At 40.5% G+C, this 19988-nt stretch overlaps 1 protein-coding gene across 2 annotated transcripts in view; it reads right to left on the bottom strand.

The window, feature by feature from the left end:
* NUP58 (nucleoporin 58) overlaps positions 1 to 4834 on the bottom strand; it is a 43602-nt gene extending 38768 nt beyond the window's left edge. Inside the window, exon 1 of one of the 2 annotated variants that reach the window (XM_064275336.1) lies at positions 4574 to 4834. In XM_064275336.1, coding sequence (XP_064131406.1) covers positions 4574 to 4680 — 107 coding nt within the window. In that variant the 5' untranslated portion in view covers positions 4681 to 4834. The remainder of the gene's footprint in view (positions 1 to 4573) is intronic. The other variant, XM_064275335.1, reaches the window with a different exon arrangement.
* Positions 4835 to 19988: the final 15154 nt, after the last annotated feature.

Here is a 19988-nt window from a genome sequence, read left to right on the forward strand (position 1 = left end):
TTTAACCAAGATCAAGTATTTTTCTGTTTTCCTTAAATATAAATGTGCATGTAAAATTATTATTTTTTTAAATAAAATTGTATTGTGTTTTCAGCAAAGGATTTACACAGCAGTTTAGGTTTCCATTCAACAATTTCTACACAAGCTGTTCAGTGGCATTGGTTACATTCTTTACAATGTATGAACATTCTCATTATTTCCATTCTGGTTGTTCCATTTACTTACATTAATCTAGTTTCCCTGCTCCCTTACATTCTCAGTTTTGTTTTACAGTAATTGTTGACTGCTTGGTCTCATAGGTAATTTTTTAAAGGAGTATGTAAAAATATTCTTAAAAAATAAAATACCAATCTTCATGAAAAGCAGTCTATAGGAATCAGAATTTCAGTCCAAGCAGTTAGGATTAGTCATAACCAGGTAAGGGTCACAGATATTCTGCTTTCACCAATTTTTTTCTGTGACTGAAACCTAGCATATTTTAAAATGGCCAGAAGGAAATCCTATGAATAGTGATCACTTTCTTTCTGAACCATTTAAGCAGTTTCTAAATTCATTTGTTCTTCCCCCAAATAACAATTAAAATAAAGTAAAACATACCCAGAAACAGAAAGTCATTCTAATTTGTCTTCCCAACCTCTCCTGCTCTATTACCGTACTCATGGGGGGAGGGGTATGGTCTGGTATCTTGCCACCAAAGAAGCAGTAAGAACTTGGGGCTTCTGACAACAACAATATATATAGGTGAGAGGGCAAATTATGAAACTAAGCAAAACATGCTGACAGCCTAACACTTTAAAAATCATGCAAGAGACTGTAACAACATGTACAACACAATGGAAAATCTCATTTACAGTATGTATTTACCTTTATTACATCTATCCTTGCCCGTCATAGTGATATAATCATCTTGAGAGAATCCAATGTCAGTTTTAAAAAAGTTTAAAAGTTCTGAGATGTTTCAATTTAAAGAGGAAGCGGTAGTGTTAAGATGATTCCAGTACCAGCTCTGCCACTTTCCATTTTGACGGCAAAATATGAAAAACAGTACCCACTTCATTGGGTTTTTAATAAAGATTAAGACATTACACAGGGTGAATTAACTTCAAATGTTGTTACTACTGTTAACATTAGGAATACTTGCAAATTCAACTAAATACATTGCAGACATGGCTCTATGCCAGGAGTAGCAAGGGGGTACAGAGAAGACTAAGATAGCCCCTGCGTGCAAGGAACGTGTTGTTTACCAGGAGGATAAGTAACACAAATAACCATAATCCAAGGTAGAACAGTTCTCCAAGTTACTTGCATCCAAATCTCATCTGTTCTGTAACTAGCCCATGGAACCATTTGGGTTTTGTATATATTGGGAGTTTGGGGGAGGGAAGCATTATGATACAAGTAGTACAAATTTATCTCTTCAACAAGCTTATAATCACTTTATGCAGATCACTGGCAAACATAAAACAGAAGTTTGAGGTGAAAAGCTACTCACTGAGGGGAATGGAGAGGGAGCAGCTTATTAAGGAGGTAACACTTGAGATGGGTTATCAATACTGAGCAGAAAAAGGGAGTACAACTAAAGCATAGAACTTTATATATTTAATCAACTGAACAATTAAAATGGTATTTTAAGAAACATTTCAGCAAATTTCGAAATCAAATTAGAAAAATGGTTATTATGCTCCCTTTGCTCCCAAATGAATGACCCCATTTTTTAAAGCTGTGCCCTACTTGTATTCCATAAATATACCAAAAACATAGAGTGAAAGGTATGTATTATTAAACAATGAATTAAAAAATTTTAAATTTCTTGACAACTTAAGATAACTGAAGGCACTGTAAGGTATTTCATAACAAAAGTTCAAAACATCCTCAAAAAATATATATATCAAAGAAAAAATCCTTCTTACTCTACCAGAGGAGCAAAAGAGAAATTTCTCTGTGGCAGTGAAATTTCCTTACTTCAAGGAAAACAAAAGCTACATTAAGCCCAACCAATTATTGCCTCGACCCAGTATTATCTGCCAGTGATTTCACTTTTTTTTTTACTGTGGAAAAGCAAAGTTGACTCCATCTAGTCAGAAATGATATTTTAACTTCTCCAGCCTGCCTTAAAGGAGTCCTAGTGGCACAGTGGTTAAAGTGCTTGGCTGCTAACCAAAAGGCTGGTGATTCAAACCCACCAGCTGCTCTGCAGGAGAAAGAGGTGATAGTCTGCTTGTATAACAAATACAGCCTCAGAAACCCCATGGGGCAGTTTTACTCATAGGGTCACTATGAGTCTGAATCAACTCAACAGCAATAGGTTTGGGTTTTCGGTTTAGAGTGCATTAACTGTGGACTTAGAAGTAAAAGCAGTAGCTAACATTTACTGAACACTTACCAAGATGCAGAGCCCTGGTGGCATAGTGGTTAAGTTTCGCTGCTAACCAAAAGGTGGACAGTTCGAATCCACCAGCCACTCCTTGAAAACCCTATGGGGCAGTTCTACTCTGTCCTATAGGGTCACTATGAGTCGGTATCGACTCCACTGCAGCGGGTCTGGTTTTCTTGGTTTACCAAGATGCACGTACATGATGCTAGATACTTTACATGCTTTATCTCATTCAAAAACCCTCTGAGGTTAAGTATGTTATTATACACCTTTTCCAGGTGTGGGAACTGAGGCCAGGAGAGTAAGTCACCCAAAATGACTTACCGAAAGAGACAAAATCACCAAGTGGCACCAGGAGCTGTCAGGTCTCCAATCTAGCACTCTAACGGGCAGAGGTCTTCTGTCATTAATTTATTCAAATCCTTTTAAAGCCTGTGTAGATTTTTCTAGTTTATTACCAAATAATTCATTTATTTAGGCATTTGACAAGTATTTATTAAACCTCTTTTCATATGTTAGATACCATCATGAGAACTGAGGATGGAGTGGTAAATAAGATTAGACCCTGCCCTCAGGAAGTTTCCAGTTAGTAAAAAATAGATATTAATCATTCTTTTACTCAATAAAGAGGTTTTGGACATCAAGCACTTTCTCAGTATATACCAGCAGGGTGGTAATGTAAATGTTATTTTTTTACAGTGGTCCTGGATCAATGAATGGGAGCAAACTAAAATGAGAAGATGGGTTCAAGATGAGTAAAGGGATTCCAGATTATTCAGGCCTCGTAGACTATGGTAAAAAAAAAAAAAAATTTAATTTCATTTTAAGGGTAATGGAAAATCACGGAAAGGTAGCAAAGCGCATTTAAAATGAAAATCTCTGGCTACATGTGGCAAAAAGGTTGATGCAGGAGATATAGGTGCAGTTTTCATCTAGCAAAAAAAAAGGTTGCTGGTTGGAAAGCTGGCAGGAATCTTAAGTAGAGCAAGAATCTTATTCATCTCACCACCTAAAACAAAGCCTGGCTCATAGAAATTTGTTCAGTAAGTATTTGTTCTATGAATGCAACACCGTGGAGCAGGACGGTGGCACTGGCAATGCACAAAAAACGGAAATCACAGAAGTAAAATCACCAGGACTTGCTGGTTAAGTGCATAGAGTGCCAGAAAAAGAGGAAAACCCCCAGATTTCTAATCTTGGCTGTGTAGTCTGGGGTGCACTCCCTCCTCCTTAAATACACGTAACCCAAAATATTTTTGCCTTTTTAACCTACAACCACATCCTTCAAGCTCCAGGAGTTATCTTGTAGCTCATGCTATGCATACTTCATTTTATGCACTCCTCTGCCTCTACCTTCAAAAGATTGAGGCCTACGGGCTAAATCTCTCATCATAAAATCATCTTTCACCGTTTTAACTGTATCTTTGCGAACCTCTGCTAGTTGTCTTTTTGTCACACCTGTCCTCGCAGGTTGCAAGAAAACGCTGAATATGTCACCTACGCTTTGCAATTTAAGTGAAAGGCAATGTGGGAAATTACAATACGTTGGTGATCGAGAGAAAATTGTTCTCAATGATGAAACGTGACAGGCCGTGATACTGTTAGTCAAATATTCCAATTTCCCCACATACCGTACAAAATTATCACCAATAAATACTGCAAAAAGCCTTAAAAAAAAAAAACAAACTTAAAAAGCTCGCTAAAAATAACCACGAAATCATTAAAGCACCGTAACATCCAAAACCGTAACACTGCAGTGGAATCTGAATTATCGGAAAGACGCTTTTAATTGTTCTCCTTACCAATTTCCATTCGTTAAAGATCTTCATGTCAAACCCTACAATAAACCGTAATTTCATTCATTCATTCAACCTTCATCCCATGCCTGAAGACTGACGCCTCGTTAAGGCTCTGGGCTGTGAACCCCAGGCCCTGTCAACCAGCCAGGCCCCGCTCGGTCGGAACAAAGCCTGAACCACCCGCGATCCTGGAGACCTCACAGACCGTCCGCCCTCCTCCCTGCCAGGCCGGGGCACGGCTCGGGCTGGACCGCGAGCGGGCGGCCTACCGAGCGGGTGGCCCGGCAAGCGCATATCTGTAAGCCCACAGGGAAGGAAGCCACCGGGAAGAGAGGGTCGGGACCAACAGGGAAACCCGCCGGCGAAGACCCGGGCCCGAAAAACGAGTACACGCGGTTACCTAGCCGCCCCTGTCCCGAAGGAGAAGCCGCCCGCCGTGCCGGTCCCGCCGGCGGCCACGGTGGTGGAGCCCAGGGTCCCGCTTCCGAAGGAAAAGCCGCCGGACATGGCTGCACCCTGGGCCCGGGGCCGTTAGCAACCCGGAAGAGTCGGGACCGCTCCTCACGCCTCACCGCCGCGGCGGAGCGGAGGACATCTCTCACGCCAGCTCCAACCTGGCGGGAACCTCACCCCAACGGCGGCCAAGACAAGGCCGAAGGGGTGGAGCAACGCAGGCACCAGCCCGTTGCGTCGCTCGCCGCTCGCACGCACTGCCGGGAGCGAGCCCGCGTCGCAAGGGACGCTGGGACAGCGCGCGACCGACTTCCTTAAAGGGGCAGGCGCCCACAGTAAAAACTAAACGCCAATAATCATTTCTATTTTTTATTTAGTTCTTCTATTTTGGTATCTGTGCTGACTCAGTATGTACTTTGTAGTTTGGCGTCTCAATTATTGCTTATGTCCTTCCTACTGGATGTGCAGAATTCCGGAGTTGGGAAGGGCGCTAAAGAGCATCTCCAAGTCCCTCCTTTTACAGAGACAAAGGCCGCGAACTGGCTGACCGCTGTCAGCGATTTCGGAAATCATAATTCACCCATCCCTTCAACGCACTGAGCTTCAACTCTGCTCAATAGCTTGCGCGGACCGTTTCGTATAGTCGGACACGGCAGTCACCAACAGGGCTTAGGACCGGCCCGATGGAGGTGTGGGCGCTGGCTCTGTTCGTGGTGCTGAGGAAACGGACTGTCCAAGGCCCTGTAGCTCATGGTTTAGCCAAGTCAACCAGTAGTGTCAGCATAGTAGGAGCTAGAGCCAACCGGGACGCCGCTTCGATATCCTCTGTGCTACCTACTAAAGGGCCTATACAGCTGCAAAGGAGAAAAACACTATACAGACAAGTATGACGTAAGGTAAAATTTAAGAGTTACGTGACCAACGTCAGAAAACTGTGGGTTCCAAGAAGATATCTCCTCTGTGGGAAAGATCAGGGAAGTCTTCAGCAATAGTACAATAGAGGTTCCGCCATCATAATGTGGGTCTCTTTTTCCATCGCGAATTGTTACCTTCGCCTCCTCAAATGGTTTTCCTACCTAAATTCTCTTTCCATAAAATCCGTCCCATTAGCAACCACCATATTTGTTCTTCTAAAATATAATTGCCACCATGGCAGTCGCTTGATCAGAAACTCCCAGTGGCTCCTTAGTCTAATACGCAAAGTTCTCAACACGACCCAGCTGTACAACCTCCTCTCTCACAATTGCCGTGAATGCAACACTTTCTCCGGTTGAGACTGGGCACTCCCACTTCTGTTTGTAGAATTAAAAATAGATAAACACCATTTTAAACATTATGAAGGTCACATGATAAAACAAAAATGAAAGGGAAATATATTTAAACTATAGTATAAAAAAAAATTCACAGTGATTGAGCAATAGTAAAAATTATCATGAATTTTAGAGCTTCAGTAATCTAGATAGCGTTTTCAATGACAGATATAGGACGGCCAGTAAGAAGCCTGTAGATATAAAATTTAAATGTACTTCCTTTTGACTAAAAAAAAAAAATGCAACCAGATGACATTTGAAAGAAAGCTGTTCCTTATGTCATTTCATTCCCTGGTATTTCCACAATTTTTGAAGAATATCAAAATAAAATTAGGACAAATAAAATCCCCAGCACTTAAAAAGCACTTGTTGATTAATAAGACATGTAAGATTACCTGGACGGAAACAGCATGTAAAAATATTAGAGGAGCTGTCGGAAGATATTATGGAACCCTAGCAGCACAGTGGTCAAGAGCTCAGCTACTAATCCAACACAGGCAGTTTGAACCCACCAGCCACTCTGCAGGAGAAAGATATGGTAGCCTGCTTCCATGAAGATTATAGCCTTGGAAACTCTATTGGACAGTTCTACTCTGTCTTATGGTGTCACTATGAGTCAGAACCAACTTGATGGCAATGGGTTTTTAGCTTTATTGTAACATATTAATAATTGGGCGTACAGTACAAAGGAACTGTCTGTACTATCAGTGCAAAAATTCTATAAATTAAAACTTTTGAAATACAAAGTTTATTGTAGAATTAAAATAGGGGAACCTGACTCAGACAAAGGGTGTTTATGTTTCTTTGAGCCATTCAAATTGATGCGCAAGCTATTCTTACAATTTTATTTTATAAAAATTTTAGTATGGCATTTCTGCCTTGTATCTGGCAGAGCAGTTTAAGTTCTGTTTCAGTAACAAATGATCCCAAATCCCACAGGAAGAAGTACTGCATGGTGGAAAATTGGAATATTTGACGCACAGTGTTATAATCTGTCACAGTTTACAGACGCACCAAGCATAAGACTGGACCTGAAAGACCTTTTCTCATCTTATATACCTGTGGCTGTCTGTCCTATTAGCAAAGAGAAAGGGAGAAGAAAAAAAGAAAACACTTTACATCCTCTCCAAAGAAAACAGTTTTAATAGGCCCAATTTTTTGTTACGAAACTGAAAACTTGACAGTAAAATAGCAATAACCTCAGCTTCGTGCCTATTAAACCCTATCCCCCAACCAGGGAAAAATGTGGAGCACTGTAATTTGGCTTAACATTCCTCATCTAGTGTGAGTGACAAATTTTTATTACAAACGGAGTTCCAAATATTACTCTTGGACATTATGGGACCTGACCCATGTGTCAGTTCTGTGTGAATTACTGCTTTCCAAGGAGGAAGCAAGTGATTCAGATTCTGAATTCTATAGCAAGCTACTTTATTTCCCCTCCTCTTTTATTGTGAGCATTCTGTTAGGAAACTCCATATTTTGCTGATTTGCTTGCTGGATGATAACGTTGTTAATGTCATAATCAGACAATTAGCTGAAAGGCAATAGCACTGTAAAAAAAATTCCAGTTTGTATTTGCATTAAAGAGCTAAATAGCCTTGCAGTAGTAGTGTGTTCAGATCAGGAGAGCCCTTTGAGAAGCATTATTTGAGAGGTTTTAACACAGAAAGTGTCTGGGAATCTGAAGTCCATTTAAAGTGATCTGTAATGTTTATGGTTCTGATCCTCTGAAATATTCAAGAGAGAGGTTATCTTTCAGAAACTACATGCAGCATTTGCCTCCAGACTCTATCTTGTAAATTTTTCCAGAAGAGGCGTATTTATTTGGCTTGAAAGATTTAGATAGTATCATTCTTCTTTAAAAATCCTATTAAAGTCTCAAAAGAGTCAACGACAACCACAAAATGAATATAGAGAGATAGAGCAATAATAAAAATGTGACTAAATGTTGACAGTTGGTACCTCCACAAGCAAGGTAGATGGGTGTCCATTATACTACTCTCAACTTTTCTGTAGGTTTGGACATTTTCAAAATAAAATGTTAGAAAGGAAGAGCCTAAAGCTAGAGGAAAAGTTCACTATCACAGGTCAGAATACTAATTATCTGTTTACTAATGAAATTTTCATTCATGACTCAAGAAATGAGAAAAATAAAAGCAATAGAGGGTGTTTTCCATGAAGCTAAATTAGTTCCATTCTCAGTGTAGTCATTTATTTTGAAATTATGTTTTTGCTATTGGTGGGGGCAGTGAGTGGGACATGAAAAAGTTGCCTTGGCGGCCTCATGATGATAGTGGATGGTAATAATTTCTTTTCTTTTTAGAAATCTTGCTAGACAAAATAAAATGCTAGCAACCCTTATAGAATTCTATTGATAAGGTCTTGAAGGTGTGTCTCAATCTCTGTACCTATTAGGACTGCAGTGTAATAGTGGGCAGAAACATTGACGAGAAACAAAGGAATGTCGCTATAAGAAATGAAACCTGATTGTCTTAGGCTCGGTTCTCTAGAGAAGTAAAACCAGTAACCTCTATAAACATATATATATAGAGAGAGAGAGAGAGATTTATATCAAGGAAATGGCTCACACAATTGTAGATGCTGGACCATTCCAAGTCTGCAGGTCAAGCTAGAGGTTTCCCCTGATTCACGTAGCCACAGGAGTTGGCAAACCTAAGATCAGCAGGTCACAGAGCAGGGCTCTTTCTCACAAGCTATGGAGATCGATGAATCCCAAGATCAGCAGGTAAGACTGCAGGTAAGCTGCCAGCTCAAATCCCAGGAACCAGAGGCTAGAAGACAGAAGCCAGCTGCAGGATCCAGCATGAGCAATAAGCACCCAAGCCTTTCCAGACTATCCACTCATATTCAATGCAGGTCACATGCCTAAGGAAACTCACCCAAACTAACAGGCTACTCACAGCAGACACCATCATGGAGGTGATCACACAATATCAAATCTTATCATGGAAGTCATCACACCATACGGCTGACAAACCACTGAGACTCACGGCCCAGCCAAGTTGACACACAATCCCAAAGGTTAGGAAGTAGGAAATACTGGGGGTTATATTTGTGTCAAGGCCCCTGGGTGGCACAAGTGACTTGTGATTGACTTCTAACCTAAAGGGTGGCAGTTTGAGCCCAGCCAATGATACCACAGAAGAAAGGTCTGGTGATCGGCTTCCATTAAGATTACAGTCAAGAAAACCCTGAAGAGGCAGGGCCAAGATGGCAGAGTAGTCAGATGCTTCTGGTGGTCCCACTTACAACAAAGACTCAAAAAAACAAGTGAATCAATTATATATATGACAAGCTAGGAGCCTGAAAATCAAAGGCAAAGTTAAGAAATCGGACTAAGTGGCAGGGAGAGGGAGAGATGGATCAGAAGCAGTGAGAATTTGGTGGACCTGGCTCAGCAGGAACCAGCGCCCCTCAGCCCTAATCTGCTGGCAAGACTGTGGCAAGGCTGGTAGTAGTATTCAGGACGTGGTTTCCTTAGCCACAGGGAGCCAACGGCACAGAGTCTACTCATGCCTCTGGAATCAGCAAAGAACAGTGCTCTCAGCATAAGATAAGTGCTTGTGTCTAATTTACCGTACAGATCAAATAGCTCCCCTTTCGAAAGAACTCTCTCCCATTTATCTGATCCCTCCTCCCTCTGCCACAGGCCCTGAGGTGGCTTCAGTGACGGTCCATTTCCCTGGGCCTGAGATAGGACCTGCTGCACACTTTGAGCCATTCTTCCAACCTTGGAGAAGGAACAAATTAACAAATGGGGAAAAAAATAATCTGCTGACTCCCCCAAGCTGGGCACTTAGGGCAGAAGTGGCTACTGTCCAGGCACAAGTGGCCCACAGACTATGAATGCCATTCACCCCTGCATGGACTTGTGTGGCCCCATTTCAGCAGCTACACCATTGTCACAGTGTAAGGGTATATGTCCCTGAGGTCTGACTTCAACAGTTCCAGCTGTGCAGTGGAGAGGCAGGTTTTTGACGTTTGACACCACTCTGCCTGTTAAGCAGGGCCCTCACCTACCCACATCAGGGGCCTGAGGACTGGAGGCTCCACCCATGCAACCTAGCCACCCATGACAGGGGTCCAAGGATAAGTGGTAACTCCTAGTCCTTACAGGTAAAAGCATTGGGTGCATATAGTATGGTGCAGAGCCCACCCACCTGTGTGCTCTAGAGAAGAGTGACACGTCTTCTTCACAGACACTTGGGGAACAGTTGTGAGCCCCCTGTTTTGCTCAGAGTGTGACCTTTTGTTGCAACCAGAAACCTGTGCATACACCAATCACCATTGCTCCTCCAAGACCATAGGTGAGACCCTGCACCACACACTTGGTGACCAACTACCTGGATACCTGAGCCAAATCCATACAAGAAAAGTGAATAGGCTCCTAGGCTGATAGACCTGGTAACAGCTCTAGCCATCTGGTGACAGGACATTAGAGCTTCAGAGGCTACAATAATCAAGCTAGCTCACCCAAGCAGCCTATTTGGGTATATCAAAACAAAACAAAGCAAGAAGCTAGAACACAGTAAGCAAATATAAAATAAACTAATACAATAAATTATAGATGGCTCAGAGACAACAGTTAATATTGAATCACATAAAGAAGCAGACCATGATTGCTTCAACAAACTCTCAAAATGAAGAATCAAGGAATCTTCCTGATGAAGAGGAAATCCTGGAATTACCAGAGATAGAATTAAAAAAAAAAAAAAAAAACCAAACCCAGTGCTGTCGAGTCGATTCCGACTCATACAAAATACTAGTATACAGAACTGTTCAAGAGATCAGGAAGGAGATCAGGCAATATGCAGAACAAGCCAAGGAGCACATAGATAAAGCAACAGAGAAAATTAAGGTTATTCAAGAGCATAATGAAAAATTTAATAGGCTAAAGAATCTATAGAGAGACAGCAATCAGAAATTCAGAGGATTAGCAATAAAATTTCAGAATTAGACAACTCAGTAGGAGTCAGAGGATCAGAATTGAGGAAATAGAAGTCAGAATTAGTGAAATTGAAGATAAAAACACTTGTCACCAATGTATTTGAAGGAAAATCAGATAAAAGAATTTTAAAAAATGAAGAAACCCTAAGAATTATGTGGGACTCTATCAAGAGAAATAACCTAAGAGTGATTGGAGTACCAGAACAGGGAGGGCAAACAGAAAATACAGAGAGAATTGTTGAGATTTGTTGGCAGAAAACTTCCCTGATATCATGAAAGACAAGAAGATATCTATCCAAGACCCTCATCGAACTCCACACAAGGTAGACCCCAAAAGAAAGTCACCAAGACATATTACAATCAAACTTGCCAAAACCAAAGATAAAGACAGAAATTTAAGAGCAGCTAGAGATAAACGAAAGTCACCTACAAAGGAGAGTCAATAAGAACAAACTCAGGCGGAGCCAAGATGGCGGACTAGGCAGACGCTCCCTCGGATCCCTCTTACAACAAAGACACGGAAAAACAAGTGAATCGATCACATACATAACAATCTACGAACCCTGAACAACAAACACAGATTTAGAGACGGAGAACGAACTAATACGGGGAAGCAGCGATTGTTTCCAGAGCCTGGAGCCAGCATACCAGTCAGGTACGGCACAAGCACAGAGAGCTGCTCCACCCCCGAACTAACCCCGGGAGGGGGACCAGCCGGTTCCACGGGCAGTGTGGGATGCAGCCGGTAGGAGAAGTCCCCGGGAGGCAGTGACTGATCTTGGAGCAGAAAGAGCAGCGTCCGAGCCGGGGAACCATCCCGCAGGGATTTGGACTGGACACAGGTACGGCATAAACATGGAGAGTTGCTCCACCCCCCTGAACTAACCCTGGGAAGTGGACCAGCCGGGTCGCGCGGGCGGCGTGGGACTCAGCCTGTAGGAGAAGTCCCCGGGAGGCAGCGACTGGTATTGGAGCGGGGAGAACAGCGTCCCAGCCAGGACACTCGGTCACGGCACAAGCACGGGGACCTGCTCCACCCATCTGAACTAACCCCGGGAGGAGGCCCAACTGGTTCTCGGGAGCGGCACGGCCATGCGGCTGGAGGGACGAGAAGTCCCCGGGAGGCAGCGACTGATTTTGGAGTCGAGAGGGCATCGTCCCAGTAGGGGAGCCTTGACGCTGGGCGTGGGGCTGGAAGCGGAGGATCTGACCATGACTCCAGCGGGCCAGAACCCCTGGGGGCAATCTCCACACAGCCAGCACACATAGGCGACGCGCCCGTGGGAATCTCAGATATAATAGTCATTCCAAGCAAGACAAGCAACTCTGGCTATATTCTGAGGTGCTACTCTCCTATCTCTCTGTTCCCTCCCCCACCCTCCCCAGGCGGCTTCATTAACATCTGAATAGCCTGAGCCAGAGGGAGAACTCTGATAGGGATCTGACTGCATTTTTTTTTTAGCGGATTTTCTGGAAAAACTAGTTTCCCGGTGATGGCTCGGAGACAACAATCCATATCAAACCACTTAAAGAAGCAGACCATGACAGCTTCTCCAACCCCCCAAACAAAAGAATCAAAATCTTTCCCAAATGAAGATACAATCTTGGAATTATCAGATACAGAATATAAAAAACTAATTTACAGAACGCTTAATGATATCACAAATGAAATTAGGATAACTGCAGAAAAAGCCAAGGAACTCACTGATAAAACTGTTGAAGAACTCAAAAAGATTATTCAAGAACATAGTGGAAAAAATAACAAGTTGCAAGAATCCATAGAGAGACAACATGTAGAAATCCAAAAGATTAACAATAAAATTACAGAATTAGACAACGCAATAGGAAGTCAGAGGAGCAGACTCGAGCAATTAGAATGCAGACTGGGACATCTGGAGGACCAGGGAATCAACACCAACATAGCTGAAAAAAAATCAGATAAAAGAATTAAAAAAAATGAAGAAACCCTAAGAATTATGTGGGACTCTATCAAGAAGGATAACCTGCGGGTGATTGGAGTCCCAGAACAGGGAGGGGGGACAGAAAACACAGAGAAAATAGTTGAAGAACTCCTGACACAAAACTTCCCTGACATCATGAAAGACGAAAGGATATCTATCCAAGATGCTCATCGAACCCCATTTAGGATTGATCCAAAAAGAAAATCACCAAGACATATTATCATCAAACTCACCAAAACCAAAGATAAACAGAAAATTTTAAAAGCGGCCAGGGAGAAAAGAAAGGTTTCCTTCAAGGGACAATCAATAAGAATATGTTCTGACTACTCAGCAGAAACCATGCAGGCAAGAAGGGAATGGGACGACATATACAGAACACTGAAGGAGAAAAACTGCCAGCCAAGGATCATATATCCAGCAAAACTCTCTCTGAAATATGAAGGCGAACTTAAGATATTTACAGACAAACACAAGTTTACAGAATTTGCAAAAACCAAACCAAAGCTACAAGAAATACTAAAGGATATTGTTTGGTCAGAGAACCAATAATATCAGATATCAGCACAACACAAGGTCACAAAACAGAACGTCCTGATATCAACTCAAATAGGGAAATCACAAAAACAAACAAATTAAGATTAATTAAAAAAAAATACACATAACAGGGAATCATGGAAGTCAATAGGTAAAAGATCACAATAATCAAAAAGAGGGACTAAATACAGGAGGCATTGAACTGCCATATGGAGAGTGATACAAGGCGATATAGAACAATACAAGTTAGGTTTTTACTTAGAAAAATAGGGGTAAATAATAAGGTAACCACAAAAAGGTATAACAACTCTATAACTCAAGATAAAAACCAAAAAAAACGTAACGACTCAACTAACATAAAGTCAAGCACTATGAAAATGAGGATCTCACAATTTACTAAGAAAAACGCCTCAGCACAAAAAAGTATGTGGAAAAATGAAATTGTCAACAACACACATAGAAAGGCATCAAAATGACAGCACTAAAAACTTATTTATCTATAATTACCCTGAATGTAAATGGACTAAATGCACCAATAAAGAGACAGAGAGTCACAGACTGGATAAAGAAACACGATCCATCTATATGCTGCCTACAAGAGACACACCTTAGACTTAGAGACACAAACAAACTAAAGCTCAAAGGATGGAAAAAAGTATATCAAGCAAACAATAAGCAAAAAAGAAGAGGAGTAGCGATATTAATTTCTGACAAAATAGACTTTAGACTTAAATCCACCACAAAGGATAAAGAAGGACACTATATAATGATAAAAGGGACAATTGATCAGGAAGACATAACCATATTAAATATTTATGCACCCAATGACAGGGCTGCAAGATACATAAATCAAATTTTAACAGAATTGAAAAGCGAGATAGATACCTCCACAATTATAGTAGGAGACTTCAACACACCACTTTCAGAGAAGGACAGGACATCCAGTAAGAAGCTCAACAGAGACACGGAAGATCTAATTACAACAATCAAACAACTTGACCTCATTGACTTATACAGAACTCTCCACCCAACTGCTGCAAAATATACTTTTTTTTCTAGTGCACATGGAACATTCTCTAGAATAGACCACATATTAGGTCATAAAACAAACCTTTGCAGAGTCCAAAACATCGAAATATTACAAAGCATCTTCTCAGACCACAAGGCAATAAAACTAGAGATCAATAACAGAAAAACTAGGGAAAAGAAATCAAATACTTGGAAAATGAACAATACCCTCCTGAAAAAAGACTGGGTTATAGAAGACATCAAGGAGGGAATAAGGAAATTCATAGAAAGCAACGAGAATGAAAATACTTCCTATCAAAACCTCTGGGACACAGCAAAAGCAGTGCTCAGAGGCCAATTTATATTGATAAATGCACACATACAAAAAGAAGAAAGAGCCAAAATCAGAAAACTGTCCCTACAACTTGAACAAATAGAAAGTGAGCAACAAAAGAATCCATCAGGCACCAGAAGAAAACAAATAATAAAAATTAGAGCTGAACTAAATGAATTAGAGAACAGAAAAATAATTGAAAGAATTAACAAAGCCAAAAGCTGGTTCTTGGAAAAAATTAACAAAATTGATAAACCATTGGCCAGACTGACTAAAGAAATACAGGAAAGGAAACAAATAACCCGAATAAGAAACGAGAAGGACCACATCACAACAGAACCAAATGAAATTAAAAGAATCATTTCAGATTACTACGAAAAATTGTACTCTAACAAATTTGAAAACCTAGAAGAAATGGATGAATTCCTGGAAAAACACTACCTACCTAAACTAACACATTCAGAAGTAGAACAACTACATAGACCCATAACAAAAAAAGAGATTGAAACGGTAATCAAAAAACTCCCAACAAAAAAAAGCCCTGGCCCGGATGGCTTCACTGCAGAGTTCTACCAAACTTTCAGAGAAGAGTTAACACCACTACTACTAAAGGGATTCCAAAGCATAGAAAATGACGGAATACTACCCAACTCATTCTATGAAGCCACCATCTCCCTGATACCAAAACCAGGTAAAGACATTACAAAAAAAGAAAATTATAGACCTATATCCCTGATGAATATTGATGCAAAAATCCTGAACAAAATTCTAGCCAAAAGAATCCAACAACACATCAAAAAAATAATTCACCCTGATCAAGTGGGATTTATACCAGGTATGCAAGGCTGGTTTAATATCAGAAAAACAATTAATGTAATCCATCACATAAATAAAACAAAAGACAAAGACCACATGATCTTATCAATTGATGCAGAAAAGGCATTTGACAAAGTCCAACACCCATTCATGATAAAAACTCTTACCAAAATAGGAATTGAAGGAAAATTCCTCAACATAATAAAGGGCATCTATGCAAAGCCAACAGCCAATATCACTCTAAATGGAGAGAACCTGAAAGCATTTCCCTTGAGAACGGGAACCAGACAAGGATGCCCTTTATCCCCGCTCTTATTCAACATCGTGTTGGAAGTCTTAGCCAGGGCAATTAGGCTAGACAAAGAAATAAAAGGTATCCGGATTGGCAAGGAAGAAGTAAAGTTATCACTATTTGCAGATGACATGATTATATACACAGAAAACCCTAAGGAATCCTCCAGAAAACTACTGAAACTAATAGAAGAGTTTGGCAGAGTCTCAGGTTATAAAATAAACATACAAAAATCACTTGGATTCCTCTACATCAACAAAAAGAACACCGAAGAGGAAATAACCAAATAAATACCATTCACAGTAGCCCCCAAGAAGATAAGATACTTAGGAATAAATCTTACCAAGGATATAAAAGACCTATACAAAGAAAACTACAAAGCTCTACTACAAGAAATTCAAAAGGACATACTTAAGTGGAAAAACATACCCTGCTCATGGATAGAAAGACTTAACATAGTAAAAATGTCTATTCTACCAAAAGCCATCTATACATTTAACGCACTTCCGATCCAAATTCCAATGTCATATTTTGAGGGGATAGAGAAACAAATCACCAATTTCATATGGAAGGGAAAGAAGCCCCGGATAAGCAAAGCACTACTGAAAAAGAAGAAGAAAGTGGGAGGCCTCACCTTACCTTACTTCAGAACCTATTATACAGCCACAGTAGTCAAAACAGCCTGGTATTGGTACAACAACAGACACATAGACCAATGGAACAGAATTGAGAACCCAGACATAGATCCATCCACGTATGAGCAGCTGATATTTGACAAAGGACCAGTGTCAATTAACTGGGGAAAAGATAGCCTTTTTAACAAATGGTGCTGGCATAACTGGATATCCATTTGCAAAAAAATGAAACAGGACCCACACCTCACACCATGCACAAAAACTAACTCCAAGTGGATCAAAGACCTAAACATAAAGACTAAAACGATAAAGATCATGGAAGAAAAAATTGGGACAACCCTAGGAGCCCTAATACAAGGCATAAACAGAATACAAAACATTACCAAAAATGATGAAGAGAAACCCGATAACTGGGAGCTCCTAAAAATCAAACACCTATGCTCATCTAAAGACTTCTCCAAAAGAGTAAAAAGACCACCTACAGATTGGGAAAGAATTTTCAGCTATGACATCTCCGACCAGCGCCTGATCTCTAAAATCTACATGATTCTGTCAAAACTCAACCACAAAAAGACAAACAACCCAATCAAGAAGTGGGCAAAGGATATGAACACACATTTCACTAAAGAAGATATTCAGGCAGCCAACAGATACATGAGAAAATGCTCTCGATCATTAGCCATTAGAGAAATGCAAATTAAAACTACGATGAGATTCCATCTCACACCAGCAAGGCTGGCATTAATCCAAAAAACACAAAATAATAAATGTTGGAGAGGCTGCGGAGAGATTGGAACTCTCATACACTGCTGGTGGGAATGTAAAATGGTACAACCACTTTGGAAATCTATCTGGCGTTATCTTAAACAGTTAGAAATAGAACTACCATACAACCCAGAAATCCCACTCCTGGGAATATACCCTAGAGATACAAGAGCCTTCATACAAACAGATATATGCACACCCATGTTTATTGCAGCTCTGTTTACAATAGCAAAAAGTTGGAAGCAACCAAGGTGTCCGTCAACGGATGAATGGGTAAATAAATTGTGGTATATTCACACAATGGAATACTATGCATCGATAAAGAACAGTGACGAATCTCTGAAACATTTCATAACATGGAGGAACCTGGAAGGCATTATGCTGAGTGAAATTAGTCAGAGGCAAAAGGACAAATATTGTATAAGACCACTATTATAAGATCTTGAGCAATAGTAAACCTGAGAAGAACACATACTTTTGTGGTTACGAGGGGTGGAGGGAGGGAGGGTGGGAGAGGGTTTTTTATTGATTAATCAGTAGATAAGAACTGCTTTAGGTGAAGGGAAAGACAACACTCAATACATGGAAGGTCAGCTCAATTGGACTGGACCAAAAGCAGTTTCCGGGATAAAATGAATGCTTCAAAGGTCAGCAGAGCAAGCGCGGGGGTCTGGGGAACATGGTTTGCGGGGACTTCTAAGTCAATTGGCAAAATAATTCTATTATGAAATCATTCTGCATCCCACTTTGAAATGTGGCGTCTGGGGTCTTAAATGCTAACAAGCGGCCATCTAAGATGCAGCAATTGGTCTCAACCCACCTGGAGCAAAGGAAAATGAAGAACACCAAGACCACACGACAACTAAGAGCCCAAGAGACAGAAAGGGCCACATGAACCAGAGACCTACATCATCCTGAGACCAGAAGAACTAGTTGGTGCCCGGCCACAATTGATGACTGCCCTGACAGGGAGCACAACAGAGGACCCCTGAGGGAGCAGGAGATCAGTGGGATACAGACCCCAAATTCTCATAAAAAGACCAAACTTAATGGTCTGACTGAGACTGGAGGAATCCCGGCGGCCATGCTCCCCAGACCTTCTGTTGACACAGGACAGGAACCATCCCTGAAGGCAACTCATCAGAAATGAAAGGGACTGGTCAGCGGGTGGGAGAGAGACGCTGATGAAGAGTGAGCTAATTATATCAGGTGGACACTTGAGATTGTGTTGGCAACTCTTGTCTGGAGGGGGGATGGGAGGATAGAGAGAGAGGGAAGCTGGCAAAATTGTGAAGAAAGGAGAGACTGAAAGGGCTGACTCAAGAGGGGGAGAGCAAGTGGGAGTAGGGAGTGAGATGTATGTAAACTTATATGTGACAGACTGATTGGATTTGTAAACGTTCACTTGAAGCTTAATAAAAGTTATAAAAAAAGAAAAAAAAAAGAACAAACTCAAACTATTCAGCAGAAACTATGCAGGCAAGAAGACAATGAGATGACTTATACAAGGCATTGAAGGAAAAAAATTGCCAGCCGAGAAACATATACCCAGAAAAACTGCCTCTCAAATAAGAAGGCAAAATTAGGGCATTTCCAGATAAACAGAAGTTTAGGGAATTTGCAAAAAGCAAACCAAAGCTATAAAAAATACAAAAGGAAGTCATCTGGCTAGAAAATCAATAATATCAGGTAACAACCCAAGACTAAAACACAAGACAGAGAAACCAGATATCAACCCAGGTAAGAAAATAACAAAAATAAATCAAGATAAAAAAAACACACAAAATGGGGAAACAGACACCATTTTGTAAAAGATGACAACATTAAATCAATAATGAGGGACTAAAAAATGTAGTCATAGATCTTTCATATGGAGAGGAAGTCAAGGTGATATAGAGAGATAAAAGTTTGGTTTAGACTTAGAAAAATAGGGGTAAATAATAAGGCAACCACGAAAGAAACTAAAAATGATACACATCAAAATAAAATACAAGAAAAACGTAAAGACTCAGTAAAAACAAAATCAATAATGAGAAACAGAAAAAGACAATTTATAAAGAAAAACTAGCCAGCACAAAAAATTACGTGGAAAAAAGAAACTGTCAACAACACATGAAAAAAAACATCAAAATGACAGCACCAAACTCATACTTATCCATAATTATGCTGAATGTAAATGGACTAAACACACCAATAAAAAGACAGAGAGTGGCAGAATGGATTAAAACAAACACGATCCATCTATATGCTGCCTATAAGAGACACACTTTAGACATGGAGACACAAACAAACTAAAACTCAAAGGATTGAAAAAATTATATCAAGCAAACAACAATCAAAAAAGAACTGGAGTGGAAATACCATATTTCTGACAAAATAGACTTTAAAGTTAAACCCACCACAAAGGATAAGGAAGGACACTATGTAATGATTAAAGGGACAATATACCAGGAGGATATTACCATATTAAATATTTACGCACCCAAAGACAGGGCTTCAAGATCCATGAAACAAACTCTAACAGCATTGAAAAGTGAGATAGATAGCTTCACAATAATAGTGGGAGACTTCAACACAGCACTTTCAGCAAAGGACAGAACATCCGGAAAGAAGCTCAATAAAGACATGGAAGATCTAAATGCCACAATAAACCAACTTGACCTCTTAGACATATACAGAACACTCCACCCAACAGCAGACAAGTATACTTTCTTTTCCAATGCACATGGAACATTC

The sequence above is a fragment of the Loxodonta africana genome, chromosome 23 (assembly GCF_030014295.1).
Source record: "Loxodonta africana isolate mLoxAfr1 chromosome 23, mLoxAfr1.hap2, whole genome shotgun sequence".
Classification (NCBI taxonomy): Eukaryota; Metazoa; Chordata; class Mammalia; order Proboscidea; family Elephantidae; genus Loxodonta; species Loxodonta africana.